Genomic DNA, 21,610 nt, shown 5'->3' on the forward strand with positions numbered 1-21,610 from the left:
CTTCACAGAACAGCGCAAAATGGCTCTAACCAGAATAGAAAGAGAAGTGGGAGGCCCCGGTGCACAACTGAGCAAGAGGACAAATACAATAGAGTGTCTAGTTTGAGAAACAGACGCCTCACAGGTCCTCAACTGGCATCTTCATTAAATAGTACCAGCAAAACACCAGTCTCAACGTCAACAGTGACAAGGCGACTCCGGGATGCTGACCTTCTAGGCAGAGTTGCAAAGAAAAAGCCATATCTCAGACTGGCCAATAAAAACAAAAGATTAAGATGGGCAAAAGAACACAAACACTGGACAGAGGAAGATTGAAAAAAGTGTTATGGACAGACAAACCGAAGTTTGAGGTGTTCGGATCACAAAGAAGAACATTTGTGAGACGCAGACCAAATGAAAAGATGCTGGAGGAGTGCTTGATGCCATCTGTCAAGCATGGCGGAGGCAATGTGATGGTCTGGGGGTGCTTTGGTGGTGGTAAAGTGGGAGATTTGTACAGGGTAAAAGGGATCTTGAAGAAGGAAGGCTATTACTCCATTTTGCAACGCCATGCCATTCCCTGTGGACGGCGCTTGATTGGAGCCAATTTCCTCCTACAACAGGACAATGACCCAATGCACAGCTCCAAACTATGCAATAACTATTTAGGGAAGAAGCAGTCAGCTGGTATTCTGTCTACAATGGAGTGGCCAGCACAGTCACCGGATCTTAACCCTGAGCTGTTGTGGGAGCATGTATAGTACATAAGAAGTGTCCATCAAGCCAATCCAATTTGTGGGAGGTGCTTCAGGAAGCATGGGGTGAAATCTCTTCAGATTACCTCAACAAATTGACAACTAGAATGCCAAAGGTCTGCAAGGCTGTAATTGCTGCAAATGGAGGATTCTTTGACGAAAGCAAAGTTTGAAGGACACAATTATTATTTCAATTAAAAATCATTATTTCTAACCTTGTCAATGACTACATTTCCTATTAATTTTGCTATATTTCCTATTCAAACTCATTTCATGTATGTTTTCATTGAAAACAAGGACATTTCTAAGTGACCCCAAACTTTTGACTGGTGGTGTATATAATTTAAAATAAAATAAATGTAGGTACCAATCCCAGATTGCCTCTAGAATTATGTAATTGTTCCCCAACAGATCAAATGTGTCCACAAATATGGAGTGTATCTGTAGTAGTTAAGCAACATTCTCTGTACAGCTTTCATCCTGCCAGTGCCAGCAGCATCAACTTTGTCATTCCGACGAGTGGTTTATAATGAACATTTGGTGTAAAATCCTGCAGTGGGTGAGCGCATAGAAGCCTCGATAGCCTACCATGGCCAAAATAGTGGCGCTTGGCAGCTTCTCTGTGGCGACCAGTAGGCTAAGCACTCCAGTCCCCTCTCGTTGGTTGTTAAATAATTAATAAATAGCGTATGAAATCCTGAAAATCCCATACTGTTTAGCTGGCGGGTTGGTTAGCCTACAGCAAGTGCCAGTCATCCGCGGTTGTGCGCGCGCTTCGGTTAAGATTTGAAGTGGATTGTATCGTTTTGAGTAATCCTATTGTATTTGTTTGGAACAAGAAAACATCTATCCGACTGAAACGTGATCTCAGTTGAAGACTTTCAGAGCGAAGTGAGTAACTCAACAACTACGTGTCTATCACACGTTGGAGAGAAGAGGAATGCGTGGTTTAACATGGATATCGGGCAAAGGATAAGCATCATAAAAAATTGCAGGAATTATAGACAGGTAACCCATAACATTTATGTTCTTGTTGTAGTTATGATTTTTGTTAAATGTTTTTTAAGCAGTACTGTACAAACACAATTAATACAGTTTTAGTTGATAAGACCAATATCAATCTGGGGAACAAAGTAGGTATTTTGTCCGTTGTCACTGTATGTTATTACTTTGCATATGCAGGTGTCTACTATCGTCTGTTTTTTTTTGCACTTCACAGTCTGACTAATTGTCTGCATTTAATTTGGTTAATGTTTGTCTCTCTTAAATTGTTGATTTGAATAACAAACATACTGCTTAGCCTACTGTAAATTCCATTTTACATACACATTTGAATATTTCAATATGCCTAAAATTTTTGAATACATGCTCTTATAGACTATGCCCATAAAGACTAAAGTACCAGCAAGATTGCAATTTTCTACCTATCAATTTTCACCCAATCAATTCTACCTCATTTAAACCACCAGTAGAACTAATTTGCCATTGGCGACAGACAGTGAGCAACAGGGGATTGGAATTATTCCATTCACAACATCTGTCACGCTTTCAATGATTGAAGGCTACAGAGCACTAGCCTAGTCATAGACTCTAGCAAACTCTAGAATCCATTCCAAATGAATATTTTGGCGGGGGTTGTTATTAAGAGCCCGGACGCTTGGTCTGAATGTGCTTGCGTAACAGTTTTGGAAACATAAGGACCTTATCTTTCATATAAACGAGAAATAATTTTCAAAAAACAAAAGGTTAAATTACTACACACCTTTATAGGGTTAGGGTTCCACATGGTCATATTTCCATGTTACAGCGCTTGTTTACAGAAGACAGACTGAAGACAGAGGTGACCACCTTTGTTAATTAGCTATGTAGCGTGCTCAGAACACCTGTGTGTAACGGAGGGGAAAGGATGTCAGAAAAGTGTTGTAACTGAAAAATACTTTGTCTGCAAATATGTTAAAACCGGTTAAGTGTATATTTTGCATTTGTGAAATTATTTTGATGTGAAAGTAGAGGTCTCTAAGTGTCCAAAACCATATTGCAAGCAAGGATTATTAACGTTTCTAAATGTTAAAACAGAGCATCAGGATTGTAGTTCACATGGAGCCAGCTGTGAGTGGTACTAAAGACTGAGAACCCCAGGGATAATGCAGAATGCCACCTTGGGTTCTTGAGAGCAAACAGAGCACCAACCTTGATTGTGTGGTCAGATTGTCCAAGTTCATTTGCATATGATAAACTTGAACTAGTTAGGCTAAGAAATCAAGAAGTCATATGTTTCATTGATTGTGTTTACAATACACTTAAATATTCTGTTATTGGTTGGAATGAACTCTGACAGTCCATTACATAGTCAGTCATTGCATCTAAAGCGCTGTCTTTCAATTTGAGAAGGGTTACATTTCACTAACCGCATCCCTGTATACCAAAACAAGTGACGGAGACCCCATTTCGTTGTCTTTTTAATTGCAGACTGCTTTAATTGTGCAAAAAGGGAATCGTCAACACTTCTGAAAGTATCTGATCTCAATACAACACTGTAGATTCTACAATTGTGCATGTAGCCATAGTCATTGACTGTGCTAAATCAGTAGGGCTTCATGTATTTGATGTATTTGATAGTGTAGCAAGTTCAGTTGGTTTACTTGGTTACCAATGTTCTAATAAGGTTTAAACATTGAGCAATGGTCGTAGTATGGTGATCAATTGCAAAGTCACTACACTCTCACTTTTTTGGGAAGTATGCCATGTTCTTATACAACAGACACACCTCTCTGATGATATCACTCTGGCACCATCCCATCGCTGATACCAATATAGCGAATTTAGGAGGGAGTACGACATGAGCTCAGTGCCACCCTTTTTTTACTGGCTCATCCTTTTTCTTAATCTAGCGATTACTAAATTGGATAGTGAAGGCTGATAGCAATGGCCATGTTGAGAATGAGAATTGTTCGATTTTATTTATTGTAAAAAGTATTAAAGTGGTATGAACAATGTGATACATGTATCATTCACCAAAAAACTGATTTAATGATCACTTGTGTTATGATTGGACAATATGTTGGCTAGTTTTGCTTTTGAATTGGCAGTATGTAGATGTTTACCTTTATGCAGTTTCACTTCTGATTAAAAACAAAGACATGGTGCCAGCTAGGGGAAAATAACTTGTTTTTTTACTCTGCTTGAGCTTAGCCATTGTCACTGGGCTTGTGGGAAAATGGGAATGCCATATGGTTTATATTGTAGCTTCAAGATTGACATGGTGCATGGGGAACCCTTTGACATATTTAGATGATTTGCTTGTGTCACATGAGCGCCCCTGGTGGGGTCTGGAAGAACAGAGAAGCTGGCATATGTTATGTCATGCCTGCGGGTTGTGTGCTTCGATCAAAACACCATTAGTCTCTTTGTCTAGTGCCACTTTTGAGGTGTTTTTTAGGCAAGGGAATATCTTGGCACATCTTCAACCCCCAAGTCACAATTTGTTGGGAAGAAAGAACTGATAGGACATGTTGAAAGAGTGTCTTAATTGGATGATGCAGGGGAGAACGACTGCCCCCTCCCATTGAAGCCACGGATGTTCAAGGCCGACCGCGATACTGCAGACATTGTTAGTAGAAAAGAGGATCCACCGTTATAGTGGTGGAAAAATACCAATCTTTGTGGTCAATCTTTGGGTAAAAAATAATCATTTTCAAAGACAATCATGGTACCAATAATTGCTTCTAATACAACAGATGTATGTCCTTGAACCCATTATTTCAAAATCGCACACAGAAAAAGTTATAAGGAACATTTTGTTGCTAATAGCAGCCTGCAGTACCCGGTCGGCCTTCAACTTGAGTTACTCAATGAGAGGCGGCAGCACTGAGCTAGCCTCCAACACTTCTTGGAGTAGCTCAAACTGCTCATGTTTGTCTCCATGAGACGCCATTTTAACTGACTTCTTTTGGCTTCAATACACTATTCCGTCTTCATATAGGAGTGAATGGTGTCATGTGATCAATGGCATTTCGCTACACCCGCAATAACAAATATGTGTATGTGACCAAAAACATTTGATTTGATTTGTCCATTCATATATACAGTTATTGGTATGATGCCATAACTAGGGCCAACGGTCAACTCTGTCTTGCAGTGGTCTCGTTAATCTTTCATTCCCATCAGAGTTTAGTCAAGGTACAGGGGATTGGTGGACATTTTCTGTCCCTCTCTACCACTAGTCTTAACTTGAGCCCCATCAGAAAATGAATTTTAAATGACGGGAAGGCACTTTGAGCAGTCAAATGAGCCTTGCGGACTGGGAATGAAATAGAGATGGTGTCTGTGGATCAAGTGAAGTCAAGGCCTGACCGATTTAAAGATGCAGCATCGTACTCAATTTTTCCTGGTCTTGTCTGTACTGAGGAGTGTGGGAGTATGTCTCATTCATAATTCAGAGCTTGGGGGGAGTGCTCATGCATTTTAGTGTGAATATTGTCATCTGGACTCCTCAACAGCAAGGAGCAGGAGTACTGTTCTATTAATACATTTGTCTTGAAAAATGTATAGTATTGGAGAAAGTGGGTGGTGAGGGGTCAAATCAACTGCCATCGGTGTAGCCTAAGTGTATGGCTACCATCAACAGTCGTGTTCCCCTGCTCAGACATTGCTGACGCATGCCAGATCTTACAACGCCTGGATAGGTATTTTATGTATTTGCTAACCACATCATATTTTATAGCAATCTGGTGCCCGACAGCACAGTCGATGACGTGTAACCCAACCATTGGTTGATGCATGCAATGTCTGAGCAGGGGAACATGACAATTTTCTCTCTCTTTGATCTTTTGCTATTTAATGGGATAGTTGCACACCAAAGTCAAAGTTTGTCCGATTTTTTTCATTCCTGAAAAGTGGTCTAAAGTTAATCACCCATACCATCTGCTGTGTATATCCCACTGTAGATCCCACTATGCATTAGGATGAATCTACAGGCCCCAATACCAAACGAATGGGAAGGATTTCCACCATCTAATTCCAACTGATTAAATGGTGCCAATCTTTTTCATTAATTTGGGATTGAGGCCTTCAGACTCCTTAATTTAGTGAGATCTATAGTACAACAGATGTTGTAGAATATGAATTGGACTTGACTTAAAGACACTTTTGAGGTATGAAAACATCTGACTAACTTTTTGATGTAAATAATCCCTTAAACCTCAATCTAAATCTGTCAATTTGGGTTGAACCATACCCATAATAAAATGGAACTATAAATTCATCAGGTGAAGAAAGAAAACCTGTAAGCCTATTTACAGCGTTTCCTACTCTGCTTCAGTGGTGTGTATTCATGGGTGCCAAGGGAAGCCAGGCTTCCCCCAAAAATTGACCAAGAAAAAAACATACAAAAATAATTTATCTTTCGTCTCTCTGTGTTTCATAAATTTCCTTAAATTCGCAAGAGGCTGAATGTATCTCACCGGAGAAAGCATCCGAGTAAATGTAACAGCGCCCCTCTGTCTCAGTATATGTAGCGTATCTATCTGATGCTGTCTGGTCAGAAAGAGTATGGCATTGTTGCCCCCCGTAGCATTGAATGCAAGGGAAGCCAGCGAGCAATCAGCGTTGAGCTAAACTGAGTGAGCTCAGCTGTGAATGGTCCTGGCGCACCAAAAAAAAAGTGTCAAGGGAAGCCAGTTTGGATTTGGCTTCAGACCAATCACATCACAAGCCAAACTTGAATCGTTGCATCTTGTTGTGTTGTTGTCCTCCGGTGGCTAGCTAGCTAAAATCATCCCTTTCATAAATTAGCTAGATGTAGTATGCTAATGTTAACGAGCTGGCCTGGCGCATCGTTGCCCATGAAAGGAAGTTAGACTAGCGAGCAAGTATTTTAGCCCGGTAGCCTAGGACAACAAAAACTAAAAGTGTGTACTGTATGACTGAGTCATAGACCAAGAGGAGGATGGCATTGGCGTTTCTCTACAAGTAGGAAGAGTCTACATGCACGCAAATGCACACTCACAGAAATCAGTACCATGGACAGTCACATCATATCTTGCTTATGTTGATTGGACTAAATAGTTTTTGGCATCTTTTAGTTATCACTATATTAGACTAAGCATAGCTGATTCAATTATGTTGAAATGTTGAAGTTGAAATGGTGCTGGAATAGTGGCGGCAGCTCCAGTTTTCTTTGCGACTTGCGATAACTCTCCATGGTTCTAAATCAATAGTTGTTTAGTAGTCCGAAAATGTTGGAAACATTACCTCGCTTGACCATGCTGTAGGTCATGTAACTGTTTGTTACATGCAATATGTTTTGTGGACTTCACCAGACAGATGTTGCTCTCCAGTTTTGTAATGAAACAAATGTGCGGTTGAATTTATTCTGCCACTGTGTCTTCTTATTGTCTCGGCCTTAGGCCTATATATCACAGTGTCAAGGCATATGAACTAACAGGTTATAGAGCAAACAACGCAATTATCACAACACATAGGTTGTAATATGCATTTGTTTCTGGATTGGCTTCCCCGATGATTTTACCCACGCACCGCTACTGCTCTGCATCCAAACTGTCAACATTTGGTATTTTATCTCCACAGGTAGCAAGGTTTGGATCACAAAATGCATCACAATTTCCTAGAGACACAGCCAGGGCTGTACTGAATGAGAACTAATGGATAGACATTTACTATCATTAGAGAAAACAGAGATGGCTACATGTTCGGTTTCATTAGCCACCGTGTCCTGTGATAGATTATACTCCATCTAGGGATGACACAGGACTGAATCTGTACCAGGGGAAGAGAACATAGGAAATGTGCTGTATGATTTCCCTTTGAAGGCTTTTTGCAGGTTATTTATCCTTCACTTGCACAAACTGTGCAGATAAGCTTATTGCAACTGAGTCTTACCACGGCAATGGAACTAAACACTGCAACCTGCGATTTAAAATATTTTGCATCCATTGCATGTTATACAGATACGGTATCCTAACAACCATGTCTATCAAAGGAACTTTCTCAAATGGTCAGAATAGACGTGAGCAGTGACCACTTTTAATTTGATTTAGTCATAGGGTGATTCCTCATCAAACTAGAACAAAAGAAGACCATGATTTTGGGGATTTTCAAGAGATTTCATCCATAGAGGGGTCCTTTGGAGGAAGAATTGTTGGCATATATTTGACATTTGTATCTTGAAGCATAATTGAGAAATAATTCATTGAAGTTGGAATATTTGTAACACTGGCCTTACCCAGGCCTCCTTAAAGACTGTTTCATCTTTAGGTACTACAAAGCAAATATGTGTAGTATTCTGATTTCAATAACACTTGTCTTACATTAATTTATGAATATAAACAAATATAAACATGAATATTGAAAATATGCCATTTTTGATTTGGCAATTTGTTCAATATATTGTGAACATAATATACTTTATGGGCATATGAAACTTCCAGAGTGGGATCTCCGCTACTTTTAGAGTTATGATCCAATTTGCAAAAGCATTACCAACAGAGTGAATGTGAAAATGGATTCAAAATGGTTGCCCTCTGCTGGTGATTTGCAGGATGTGCAAGTAAAAGGAGGACTGCGATTGGTTACATTGCCTACTATGCCAATTTCTCTGTATAAAATGGGCTATAACTTTAAAACCAGAAGAGATCCCACTCTGGAACTTTGATATGCCCGGAGAGTATAGTATGTTCAACGATATACATAAAAATGTGCCTATTTAAAATGCTTATATTTTCTATATTCATGTTCATATTTTTCTATATTCATAAATTAATGTAAGAAAATTGTAATTGAAATCGATACCACTCATATTACAGAGCAAGGGGTAAAGCTTCATATGACACCAATTTTTGCTTTGTAGCACCTACAGATGAAATATTATGGAGTTTTAAAGGAGGCCAAAATGTCACAAATGTTCCAACTTCAATAAAGTATTTCTCAAATTATTAAGATACAAATGTCAATAATCCTTCCTCCAAAGTACCCTTCTATGGATTACATTTCATGAAAACCAAAATCAACATGGTCTTTTTTGTTCTAGTTTCGTGAGGAATCACCCCGTGACAAGGTTGTTCAACTCCCATGAAGGCAAACAAGGCCACATACATTCACTGATGGATAGACAGGTCTGTCTGTCTGTGGAACAATGAGGAATAAAAAAGCCAAAGTCTGGTTTCTTCATGAAAACTTTTTTGTTAGCATTATAAATAATTTAAAAAGACATCAACAAGTTATGACAAAGATGCTAAGAGTGGGAGTTGAAATATAAAAGGAAGGCCACAATTAGTCCCAAGCAAAGTATAGATATAGAGTGTATAATTATGTAAGTGTAACATAGAATGTTAAACAGAATTAATTTGTCAAACTTAAAAATGGCTTTAAAGGGATAGGTCACCCAAACGATATATATACCCATTGATTATAGAATAATATAATTTATAAATGCCTCATGAGCTTAGTTCTCTCATACAGTGGGGAAAAATAGTATTTAGTCAGCCACCAATTGTGCAAGTTCTCCCACTTAAAAAGATGAGAGAGGCCTGTAATTTTCATCATAGGTACACGTCAACTATGACAGACAAATTGAGAAAAAATATCCAGAAAATCACATTGTAGGATTTTTAATGAATTTATTTGCAAATTATGGTGGAAAATAAGTATTTGGTCACCTACAAACAAGCAAGATTTCTGGCTCTCACAGACCTATAACTTCTTCTTTAAGAGGCTCCTCTGTTCTCCACTCGTTACCTGTATTAATGGCACCTGTTTGAACTTGTTATCAGTATAAAAGACACCTGTCCACAACCTCAAACAGTCACACTCCAAACTCCAATATGGCCAAGACCAAAGAGCTGTCAAAGGACACCAGAAACAAAATTGTAGACCTGCACCAGGCTGGGAAGACTGAATCTGCAATAGGTAAGCAGCTTGGTTTGAAGAAATCAACTGTGGGAGCAATTATTAGGAAATGGAAGACATACAAGACCACTGATAATCTCCCTCGATCTGGGGCTCCACGCAAGATCTCACCCTGTGGTGTCAAAATGATCACAAGAACGGTGAGCAAAAATCCCAGAACCACACGGGGGGACCTAGTGAATGACCTGCAGAGAGCTGGGACCAAAGTAACAAAGCCTACCATCAGTAACACACTACGCCGCCAGGGACTCAAATCCTGCAGTGCCAGACGTGTCCCCCTGCTTAAGCCAGTATATGTCCAGGCCCGTCTGAAGTTTGCTAGAGTGCATTTGGATGATCCAGAAGAGGATTGGGAGAATTGTCATATGGTCAGATGAAACCAAAATAGAACTTTTTGGTAAAAACTCAACTCGTCGTGTTTGGAGGACAAAGAATGCTGAGTTGCATCCAAAGAACACCATACCTACTGTGAAGCATGGGGTGGAAACATCATGCTTTGGGGCTGTTTTTCTGCAAAGGGATCGGGACGACTGATCCGTGTAAAGGAAAGAATGAATGGGGCCATGTATCGTGAGATTTTGAGTGAAAACCTCTTTCCATCAGCAAGGGCATTGAAGATGAAACGTGGCTGGGTCTTTCAGCATGACAATGATCCCAAACACACCGCCCGGGCAACGAAGGAGTGGCTTCGTAAGAAGCATTTCAAGGTCCTGGAGTGGCCTAGCCAGTCTCCAGATCTCAACCCCATAGAAAATCTTTGGAGGGAGTTGAAAGTCTGTGTTGCCCAGCGACAGCCCCAAAACATCACTGCTCTAGAGGAGATCTGCATGGAGGAATGGGCCAAAATACCAGCAACAGTGTGTGAAAACCTTGTGAAGACTTACAGAAAACGTTTGACCTGTGTCATTGCCAACAAAGGGTATATAACAAAGTATTGAGAAACTTTTGTTATTGACCAAATACTTATTTTCCACCATAATTTGCAAATAAATTCATAACATTTTCTGGATTTTTTTTTCTCATTTTGTCTGTCATAGTAGACTTGTACCTACGATGAAAATTACAGGCCTCTCTCATCTTTTTAAGTGGGAGAACTTGCACAATTGGTGGCTGACTAAATACTTTTTTTCCCCACTGTACCCCATTAGAACCTAAAATATAAGCTTTTTTTAATCCATTGTTTGTAAACAATTTAATTGTAAACTAACACAGTATAGCTTCAAGACATGGTTAAAACAATCAATTTAATCATATGGCTGGTCAGTCCTTGCAACCATAGTTCTGTATATGAATTTGAGAATGGTTACATCTCCACCCCCATTCCTCAGCTGTTCACCAAATCAGTGCTGGGGTTTTCCCCTTAAACTCTCCCACCACACACACATTTTTGGGTGCATCTGATCATTAACTACTATTTATGCAGCAAGGTGTTAATATAAACAACCAAATAAAATTGAAAGAATGAATCAGGAAATTATAGAGCCACCATTTTAGGCCACTGGGGTTATTAATTTGTAAAAATATTCAAGGAATGCTACAGACACACCATTTCCCAACATCATTTGAGGATGAACATATCCCATGATCAAAAGGCAGTCTTTTATCCCTCGCTCTAACCCTCTGTCTAATGTCTCATGTCTAAGGGATAACTCAGAAATAGAGATCAAGAGATTGCTGTCATAGGTGTTTCTGATTCCAGCTTTTAAGAATGAGTCAACTCCACGGGACTGATATTTCAGTTCCTACCTTCTGGCAACTCCAGTAGAGTAGTTGTCGATCTGAATATGCTAATTTTGTCCTTTCCCACATCAAACATTCATGTGGATGACAGAATTTACAAGAAGTATGTTGGTGAACATTTATGCTTTTACAATCATAATAGACAACATGATTTGTCCTTCCATCAAACAGAGAAAACATATTGGCTTTGAGGAGTGTAGTGTAATTATACATTGAGACTTGACAGTTAATAGATTTCAGGGCTCTGTCAATGAGAATGCAGTGATAATTTAATTGTTAACTTTCAAGGATTTCTTGCATGTGTTGATTAATTTATCTAGAGCGTTTTCTCACAATTATTCCCTCAAAGGATGAGTATAAATATCCAGTCACTGGGGCACAAGACTTTGTTTGAGATCTTTGTATTTTATTATTAAAACCCAACAGTTCCTCACGACATTTGCATCGTAATGACCGCCTGATAAGTTAGAACTAAGATGACACACTAAACCCAATCTCCATAATGAGATTTATGGAGGAAAGTGTCGTCTTTAATGTTTTAGCATGTGCAGAATGGATGCAGTGCTGGGGAATGTGTCAAGGATACAGTTGATTTATTCAAATATGCATCAGTATGCTTTGCGTTGCCTTAAAGGCACACAAAGATAAGAGCCAATGCGGAAAACAGAGAAACTGTGAAAATAACCCTCTGTCTCTGACTAGCTGCTCAGCCATTGCACCATCATTATTGTTTTATTATTTTTACTTTCACTCTCCAAAAAATATTTCTGAATGCTTGATGAATAGCCATTATTGTGTTTCCTTTTCATCATTAAAGGCACAATCTAGAATACTGTCAATTATCAATTCAATTAATGATACCCATTGATAAAATATATATATATATATATAACTTATAAATGCCTCATGAGCAACCTTTCAAGCTGACCACTTTGCAGGGATTTTGCACCTATATGGCTACTGTATGTCCGGATAAAAGTAAATCTAGGGCCATGGAAAAATAGAATAGTAAAACCTTATATTCAGAGAAAGCTGTAATGAAAACTCAGGGAGAAAAAGGTGTAGATTCACGCGCAAAGCGCGGCAGGTGTTTAATTCTCCTTCGCAGAAGGCAGGAATTGTGGACACAGGCAGGCAATGGTCATACACAGGTAGGAAAACAGGCAGGATAATCAAAAACTAGGACTGAAGGCTATAACTGGTTCTCACAAACGAGCTTGGAACAGGCTTAGTAGAGTCAAAACGAACAATACCTCACAAGGCACAAACAGAATGAACTGAATTAAATAAGGAGCTGATGAGACCAGGTGAGTAACTAACACAGGTGAAATCAATTAACAAAAATGAAAGACAGGGCTACGTTCAAGAACACAAAGAATCAGGGCTATGTTGAAGAACACAAGGTTGACTAAGAAAAGAAATACAGAACCTTACAGTACCCCCCCCCAAGAGAGGCTCCTGACGACCCAACGGCACTGGATGGTGGAGCGGGCGGGCGGGGGAACAGAGGCAGCCGCCTACCTTTGGGGCGAGGTCCGGCAGGATGGTTCGACAAGGTCGTGGACTGACCCGACGTTCTGCGTCAAGGCTGAAGTCCAGTGGGTCTGTTTGGGGGTTGACCCCGTGGTCGGGGAGCGGGACGATCCGGACGGTTACGGTGGAATGCCGGAATCATCTCTGGGTCGAGGATGTCCTGGTCGGGAACCCAGGACCGGTCTTCAGGCCCATAACCTTCCCAGTCCACTAGATAGTGGATGCGACCTCTCAGGCATTTGGAATCAAGGATGGCCTGATTGGCGAATGCAGGTTCCCCTCCGAAGTCCAACGGTGGGGGCACACTGCAGGTTGAGACTGGAGGATGAAGAGGACTGTAGGTGAACGGTTTTAACAGATACACATGGAAGGACGAGGAGATGTTATACTGACGGGGTAACTGGAGGCGGTACGTGACAGGGTTGATGCGATGGGTTATCTTGAAGGGACCAATGAAGCGAGGACAGAACTTTTTGCAGGGGAGGCGGAGCCGGATGTCTCTGGTAGAGAGCCACACGCTGTCCGGGGTGAAAGAGCGGCGTAGGTCGGCGGTGTTTGTCGGCAAAGCGTTTCTGGGAATTAGAGGCTTCCTGCAGATGCCGTTGAGTGGTCTCCCATACCCGCTCACTATGCCGAAACCAGTCGTCGACAGCTGGGACAGTACCAGGCTCTGCCTCCCAGGGAAACATGGGGGGTTGGTAACCAAGTACACACTGAAACGGAGTAAGGCGAAGGGATGAATGCATGAGTGAGTTCTGAGCGTATTCGGCCCAGGCCATATACCGACTCCAGTCGTGTGGAGAGGCAGAACATTGTTGGCGGAGGTACTTCCCTATTTCTTGGTTCAGGTGTTCCGTCTGCCCGTTGGTCTGGGGATGGTACCCGGAGGAGAGGCTGAGGGCGACCCCCAGTTGGTCACAGAAGGCTCGCCACACCCGGGAGACAAACTGGGGCCTGTCTGGAGTTTAACCTCTTGGCAACTCTGATTATATTCCAGATTACGATGATCTGATAGGACGAGAAAGGGTTGTTGTGCGCCCTCCAACCAGTGGTGCCACTCCTCGAGGGCCAGCTTGTTGGCGAGGAGTTCTCTGTTCCCCACATCGTAATTCCTCTCAGGGGCGGATAACTTCCTGGAGAAGAAGGCACAGGGATGTGATTTTGGAGGTGTTCCCACCCGCTGAGAGAGCATGGCTCCTACTCCTACTTCGGAGGCATCCACCTCCAGGGTGAAAGGAAGGGTCGGATCATGTTGGCGAAGGACAGGAGCTGAGGTGAAGAGGCGTTTCAAGTTGTTGAAAGCAGTCAGGGCGGTATCAGTCCATTGAAGGGTCCGGATCTTTTGGCTGGTAAGGGCAGTGAGGGGAGCAGCAGTAGAACTGAAGTTCCAAATGAACAGGCGATAGAAGTTGGAGAACCCAATGAAACGTTGGAGTTCCTTAACGTTGGTGGGTTTGGGCCAGTTACTGCCGGCGGTGACTTTGTTCTCATCCATGCTGACCCCTCCAGGTGTCAGTACGAAACCGAGGAAGTTTACCGAGGTTACATGGAAGGTGCTCTTTTCAGTCTTCACATAAAGGTTATGGTTGAATAACCTTTTGTACATGCTGTATGTGTTCCTTCAGGGAGTGGGAGTAAATCAGGATGTCATCAATGTAGACGATGAGAAAGCGGTTGATCATATCCTGGAAAACCTCATTCATAAAGGATTGGAAGACGGCAGGGGCGTTACTAAGGCCGTAGGGCATGCCCAGGTATTCGTAGTGCCCTCGTGCTGTGATAAAGGCCGTCTTCCATTCGTCGCCTTCACGTATACGGACAAGGTTATATGCACTTCGCAGGTCGGGTTTTGTATAGATGTTGGCGCGGCCCACTTGTTCAAGGGTCGCTGGGATCAGAGGAAGAGGGAAATGGTTCTTGACCGTGACGTCATTCAGGGAACGGTAATCAATACATGGACAGAGACTGGATGCAGCTGGGGAAGAAGAAGGATGAATGAAACCGTTTTCGAGTGCTTCATCAATGTAGTTCTCCATTGCCTCATTTTCCGGGATAGATAAGAGGGTAAAGACGGCCCTTCGTATTGACACTCCAGGGAGTAAGTCAATAGCACAGTCCACTGGGCGATGTCATGGCAGAGTGGAGGCCTTGATTTTGCTGAAGACATTGCTGTACTGGGCGTATTCAGATGGTATAGTGGGTGGCACTGCAGAGGCCTCAATGGTGGTGGCTCTGAAGGGTAGGCTGAGACAACTGGTGAAGCAGGTAGTAGACCAGGACAGTAGTTCACCTTGTCGCCACGAGATGGCAGGGTCGTGACGACAAAGCCAGGGGTGTCTGAGGATGAGTGGCTGTTTGGGGGATGATAGTTCCATGAGTTGAATGGTTTCGGTGTGGAAGACACCAATCTGGAGGATGACGCTCTGTGTCAGGTGCGTAATGAAGTCCGTGCCCTATGGCTGCCCGTCCAGGGCATTAATCCTTAAGGGAGGGGTGACCGGTGTTAGATCAATGTCAAGCTCTTGTACTAGCTGGTGATCGATAAACTGACCTGCTGCTCCCGAATCTATCAAGCCCTCTATACACTTAGTAACCCCCTTCGCGGTTATCAATACTGGGATGGAGAATTGCTTCTGAGAGAATTGCTTCTGAAATTTAGAAATAAGGACACGCCTACCTGCATGGCAGCGGAGGGACCCTTCTCATCTCTCCGTGGGGGGCGAACAGGGCAATGGCTGAGTAGATGATCTTTCCGTCCACAGTATAGGCAGAGCCCTTCTTGGATCCGCCTTTGACGTTTGATACGCGGGAGAGGATCATGGCCCAACTGCATTGGCTCTGGAAGACTCGGACGGGATGACGGAATCATGGAAAGAGAAGGTTTCAGGTTCCTGGGTGGCAGAGTTCATATTATTATATTGCAACTTTATTTGTGACTTCACCATGGACAGTCAGCTCTTTATGTCAGAAATGCATAATCCTTCCAGCTCAGAACTCAAAGTGCTAGGATGGTGGTTTATTATATATTTATTTGTCATGATTATACAAAGGACATCGGCTTACATCTACTATAAACATGCATTTTAATTATTTTGGCACAAGCAATTTGTTCGCATTTTGCTAAGATAGGTCAATTACTGTGTGTGAATGAAACTACAGTATGTTATAAGAAGAGTAGCACAGGGAAGGCGTTTATAGTTTATGAAATATTTATTTACCTTGAGTTACTGTATTACAAAATACACATCAAATACACTCCCCTCCGTATGTATTTGGACAGTGAAGCAAACATTTTAAGTTTGGCCCTATACTCCAACATTTTGGATTTCAGATCAAATGTTTCATAAACCGTACAGAAGGCCACCTTTTATTTGAGGGTATTTGCATACATATCTGTTTTACTGTTTAGAAATGAAAGCACTTTATATATCTAGTCCCCACATTTGAAGTATTCATAAGTATATGGAAAAAATAACTTGTAGTGCATTAAAGTAGTCAAAAGTTTAGTACTTGGTCCCATATTCCTAGCATCCAATGACTACATCAAGCTTGTGACTCTAGAAATTCGTTGGATGCATTTGCAGTTTGTTTTGGTTGTGTTTTGGGTTGTTTTTCCCAATATGAACTGAATGGTGAACGATGACTGGAGTAATTTTCTTTCCAAGTGAGTAGATACGTTTCTGAACACTTCTAAATTACGATTCATTCATGGTTATCCATAACCATGGTAGCATCCGCATCAGAAACTTTTTCCATTATTATTATTACTGGGGCCGAGCTTCCTGCCATCCAGGACCTCTAAATCAGACGGTGTCAGAGGAAGGCCCGAAAAATTGCCAAAGACTTCAGCCACCCAAGCCATAGACTGTTCACTCTGCTACCGTCCGGAAAACGGTACCGGAGCATCAGCTCCAAGACAGCTTCTACCCCCAAGCCATAAGACTGCTAAATAGTTAATCAAATGGTTACCTAGACTATCTGCATTGACCCTATCTTGCACTGACTCTGACACACACACACACACACACACACACACACACACACACACACACACACACACACACACACACACACACACACACGCACACACACGTACACACACACATACTCTACATACGCACACACATGCATTCTGATGCCCACACACACACACATACAGACACACACACATACACTACATACGCACACAGACATTACACACACACACACGCATACCGATGCCACACACACACACACACACTTTCACACTCATCATATGCTGCTGCTACTCTGTTCTTTATTTTACTCTTATTATCATCTATCCTGATGCCTAGTCACTTTACCCTGCCTTCATGTAAATATCTACCTCAAATAACTCGTACCACTGAACATTGATCTGGTACTGGTACTCCCTGAATATAGCTTAATTGTTGTGTATTTTATTCCTCTTGTCTTATTATTATTAACTCTGTAAGCGTTTCACGGTAAAGTCTACACCTGTTGTATTCGTCACGTGACGAATCAAATTGTATTTTATTTGACAGAAATTATACAATACATTCAACCTTCACTTCCTATTGGGCAAAACATAATCCGAAACCCAACCAAAACAAGCTGTAAATGCATCCCAATTTTTTGTCACAAGCTTGATGTAGTCATTGTGTGCAAGGAATATGGGACAAAATACTAAACTTTTGACTACTTTAATAACCTACACTGTATAAGTGAATTTGTCAGAATAATTATGACTCCCTCAAATGGCGGGACTAGGAACATAAAGTGCTTTCATTTCTAAACAGTAAAACAGATACAGTATGTATGAAAATACACTAAAATAAAAGGTGACATTCTATACTCTTGCCTCATGTGAAACGTTTGGTCTCAAATCCAAAATGCTGGAGCATAAAGCCAAATAAAAAATGTTAGCTTCACTGTCCAAATACATACGTAGGGGAGTGTACTTCCAATATAGCCATTTATTTTGGCATGGGAAGCACACAAACACGTACAGGGGTCTATTCAACAATTTCAAGCCCTGGACAATGTCGAGTGCCAATGCTTAACAAGTTTTGAAAACCGGTTTATGACTTTCCAGATGGAATAGATTTTCATCTTCCTCTTGTCCTTTCTGTCTTGGGAGTGGTTGCCTGGGGAACATGGACAATTACTGTCCCTGTGATATAAAACACTGTGACTAGCCAGTGGCCACTGATTCTGAATGTCTAATGGCCTCTCTCTCTCTTTCTCTCTCCCTCTCGCTTTCCTCCCCTCTGTTCTTTTCATGCCGACCAAAGGGCAGAAAAGGTGCCGGAAAGGACAAAGCCAGGATTCTGCACACCTGTGATTGGATGTGAGCCCATATTAACCTGAGACAGTTAAAATGGAGTTGCTATGGAAACTGATGCTGCTGCTTTCATTCGCGGAGTTCCTTGCAGGTAAGCGCCTTAAGAAATTATTATTTAGCCTTGCCAATGATGTTGCTTGGAAGTTGTCATCCTTTTTTATTCGTAATCATCAAGGGCAAATAAATGTTAAGGCATGGAGTATTGACATTGGGAACATGTGGCATTAGTGTGTTTTAGGACAAGCTTTCATAGATTTTGCTCAAGTGCCCAGACATCATCTTCCATTCACCGTTCTGACCTCAAGGCACATTTAAAGTCCTTAAGATGTGGATAATGGATACCGTTCTTTATTCTTTATGTTAATCCTGGTTGCGGAGAAAAAACCCAATTGAAAAGCGAGGTTGTGAGTCTAAATAAAGTCTCATCTAGCGCTTGAGTGCGCAGTCATTCATTTAAAGTACAGCTCGATTGGTACCCTAATTGAGGCTACGCTGGTAGTACAAGAGTCCTGCTATTGATCTTGTTTTAACGAGGCTATGAAGCAGCTTAATTTCTCTCACTTACAAAATGGCAGGGTCAAACGCTATAGCCCTGTAGATGTCAGTATTTGATACTGACTGCCAGATGAATATAGATGAAATTGCTGGATGATTATCCAACATCTTTGGTCGTTTCAAGAGAGAATGACACTGTTAAAGCTATAGTCTGGGATTTGGAAAGCTGTTAAATTTTGTTTTTTGTTTGAAGTTTTTCTGTTTTTCAAATCCCAGAATATAGCTTTAAAGAGCTTAAAATCATTGCGCACATGTTCCTACACATCAATTAGCACCACTCATCACTATATCCAGTGCACTTTAGTGGTTGCCTAATGAGGCAATGACTCACCTTGGGATTAGTAATTTCAGACTGTATCACATATGCCCTGGTTTAGGATGTAAACAAATAGGTAGGCCCTCTTTTAACAAACATTCATAGAAATACAGTGGCTTGCGAAAGTATTCACCCCCTTGGCATTTTTCCTATTTTGTTGCCTTAGAACCTGGAATTAAAATGGACTTTTGGGGGGTTTGTATAATTTGATTTACACAACATGCCTACCACTTTGAAGATGCAAAATATTTTTTCTTGTGAAACAAACAAGAAATAATACAAAAAAACAGAAAACTTGAGCGTGCATAACTATTTCACCCCCCCTAAGTCAATACTTTGTAGAGACACTTTTTGCAGCAATTACAGCTGCAAGTCTCTTGGGGTATGTCTCTATAAGCTTGGCACATCTAGCCACTGGGATTTTTGCCCATTCTTCAAGGCAAAACTGGTCCAGCTCCTTCAAGTTGGATGGGTTCCGCTGGTGTACAGCAATCTTTAAGTCATACCACAGATTCTCAATTGGATTGAGACATTTAAATGTTTCCCCTTAAACCACTCGATTCCAAGACATTTAAATGTTTCCCCTTAAACCACCCAAGTGTTGCTTTAGCAGTATGCTTAGGGTCATTGTCCTGCTGGAAGGTGAACCTCCGTCCCAGTCTCAAATCTTTGGAAGACTGAAACAGGTTTCCCTCAAGAATTTCCCTGTATTTAGCGCCATCCATCATTCCTTAAATTCTGACCAGTTTCCTAGTCCCTGCCGATGAAAAACATCCCCACAGCACGATGCTGCCACCACCATTCTTCACTGTGGGGATGGTGTTCTCGGGGTGATGAGAGGTGTTGGGTTTTCCTTGATGGCCAAAAAACTCAATTTTAGTCTCATCTGACCAGAGTACCTTCTTCCATATGTTTGGGGAGTCTCCCACATGGCTTTTGGTGAACACCAAATGTGTTTGCTTATTTTTTTCTTTAAGCAATGGCTTTTTTCTGGCCAGTCTTCCATAAAGCCCAGCTCTGTGGAGTGTACGGCTTTAAATGGTCCTATGGACAGACACTCCGATCTCCGCTGTGGAGCTTTGCAGCTCCTTCAGGGTTATCTTTGGTCTCTTTGTTGCCTCTCTGATTAATGCCCTCCTTGCCTGGTCCGTGAGTTTTGGTGGGCAGCCCTCTCCTGGCAGGTTTGTTGTGGTGCCATATTCTTTCAATTTTTTAATAATGGATTTAATGGTGCTCCGTGGGATGTTCAAAGTTTCTGATATTTTTTTATAACCCAAACCTGATCTGTACGCTTGCTTGGTGGTGCCCCTTGCTTAGTGGTGTTGCAGATTCTGGGGCCTTTCACAACAGGTGTATATATACTGAGATCATGTGACAGATCATGTGACCTTAGATTGCACACAGGTGGACTTTATTTAAATAATTATGTGACTTCTGAAGGTAATTGGTTGCACCAGATCTTATTTAGGGGCTTCATAGCAAAGGGGCTGAATACATATGCATGCACCAATTTTCCGTTATTAATTTTTTTAGAATTCTTTGAAACAAGTTATTTTTTTCATTTCAATTTGGACTATTTTGTGTATGTCCATTACATGAAATCCAAATAAAAATCCATTTAAATTACAGGTTGTAATGCAACAAAGTAGGAAAAATGCCAAGGGGGATGAATACTTCTGCAAGGCACTGTAAGTGTAGATTTGAGCGTAAAAGTTGCTGTGCAACGTTCTGATTTATCAAAGTTTCACATTTGACTTATGGGCAGCAGGTAACCTAGCGGTTAGGAGCGTTGGGCCTACTAGGTGAAAAATCTGTCGATGTGCCCTTGAGCAAAGCACTTAACCCTAATTGCTCCTGTAAGTCGCTCTGGATAAGAGCATCTGCTAAATGACTAAAATGCAAATGTAAAATGTCTGAGTGTAAATTAGTTAACTGATCTGACTTGATTGTTTGTGTGCACGTGACATGAAATTAACATGAATTATACCACAGCATTATTGAATCTGATTGGCTAGAAGGGCATTCTAGAAATTATTAGGGGGTTGAATATGATCATCAAGATGATATTCAAGAAACACGGAATCAGGATGATAAGATATAATATTATAGCTTGTAAAGTAGACTTTATGGTTGGGAACAAAGCTAGCATAGCTTTAATATTCAGAGTGGTCTATTTCAAGTGTGCTCTGTGTTTCAGAGGAGCACAGAATGAGAGAGTAAGGTGGGTAAGTTAAAGCTTTAGTATTCCGAGAGATAAACATTTTAATATTCAAGCGCATGTGTCCTATTGAGCACAGGAACACAGTGTGAGAGAGTGAGCCAGGTACTGTAATGTTGCAGATTTAAATACATTGAATGCAGCCCAAATTGAGAGTGTCCCTTCTCATAAATATCTAGGCATTTGGATCGATATAAGTTGTCTTTTAAAACACACATTTCAGAAAACCCTACAATTGGACGCCAAGTGCCTTTCCCGCAGTTCAG

At 41.3% G+C, this 21,610-nt stretch overlaps 1 protein-coding gene across 2 annotated transcripts in view; it reads left to right on the forward strand.

The window, feature by feature from the left end:
* Positions 1-1,437: 1,437 nt before the first annotated feature.
* Positions 1,438-21,610, forward strand: part of cntn3a.1 (contactin 3a, tandem duplicate 1) — a 105,936-nt gene continuing 85,763 nt past the window's right edge. For both annotated transcript variants that reach the window (XM_041846303.2, XM_041846304.2), the window contains exons 1-2: positions 1,438-1,742; positions 18,206-18,346. In XM_041846303.2, coding sequence (XP_041702237.1) covers positions 18,292-18,346 — 55 coding nt within the window. In that variant the 5' untranslated portion in view covers positions 1,438-1,742; positions 18,206-18,291. The remainder of the gene's footprint in view (positions 1,743-18,205; positions 18,347-21,610) is intronic.

Source organism: Coregonus clupeaformis, chromosome 24 (assembly GCF_020615455.1).
Source record: "Coregonus clupeaformis isolate EN_2021a chromosome 24, ASM2061545v1, whole genome shotgun sequence".
NCBI lineage: Eukaryota > Metazoa > Chordata > Actinopteri > Salmoniformes > Salmonidae > Coregonus > Coregonus clupeaformis.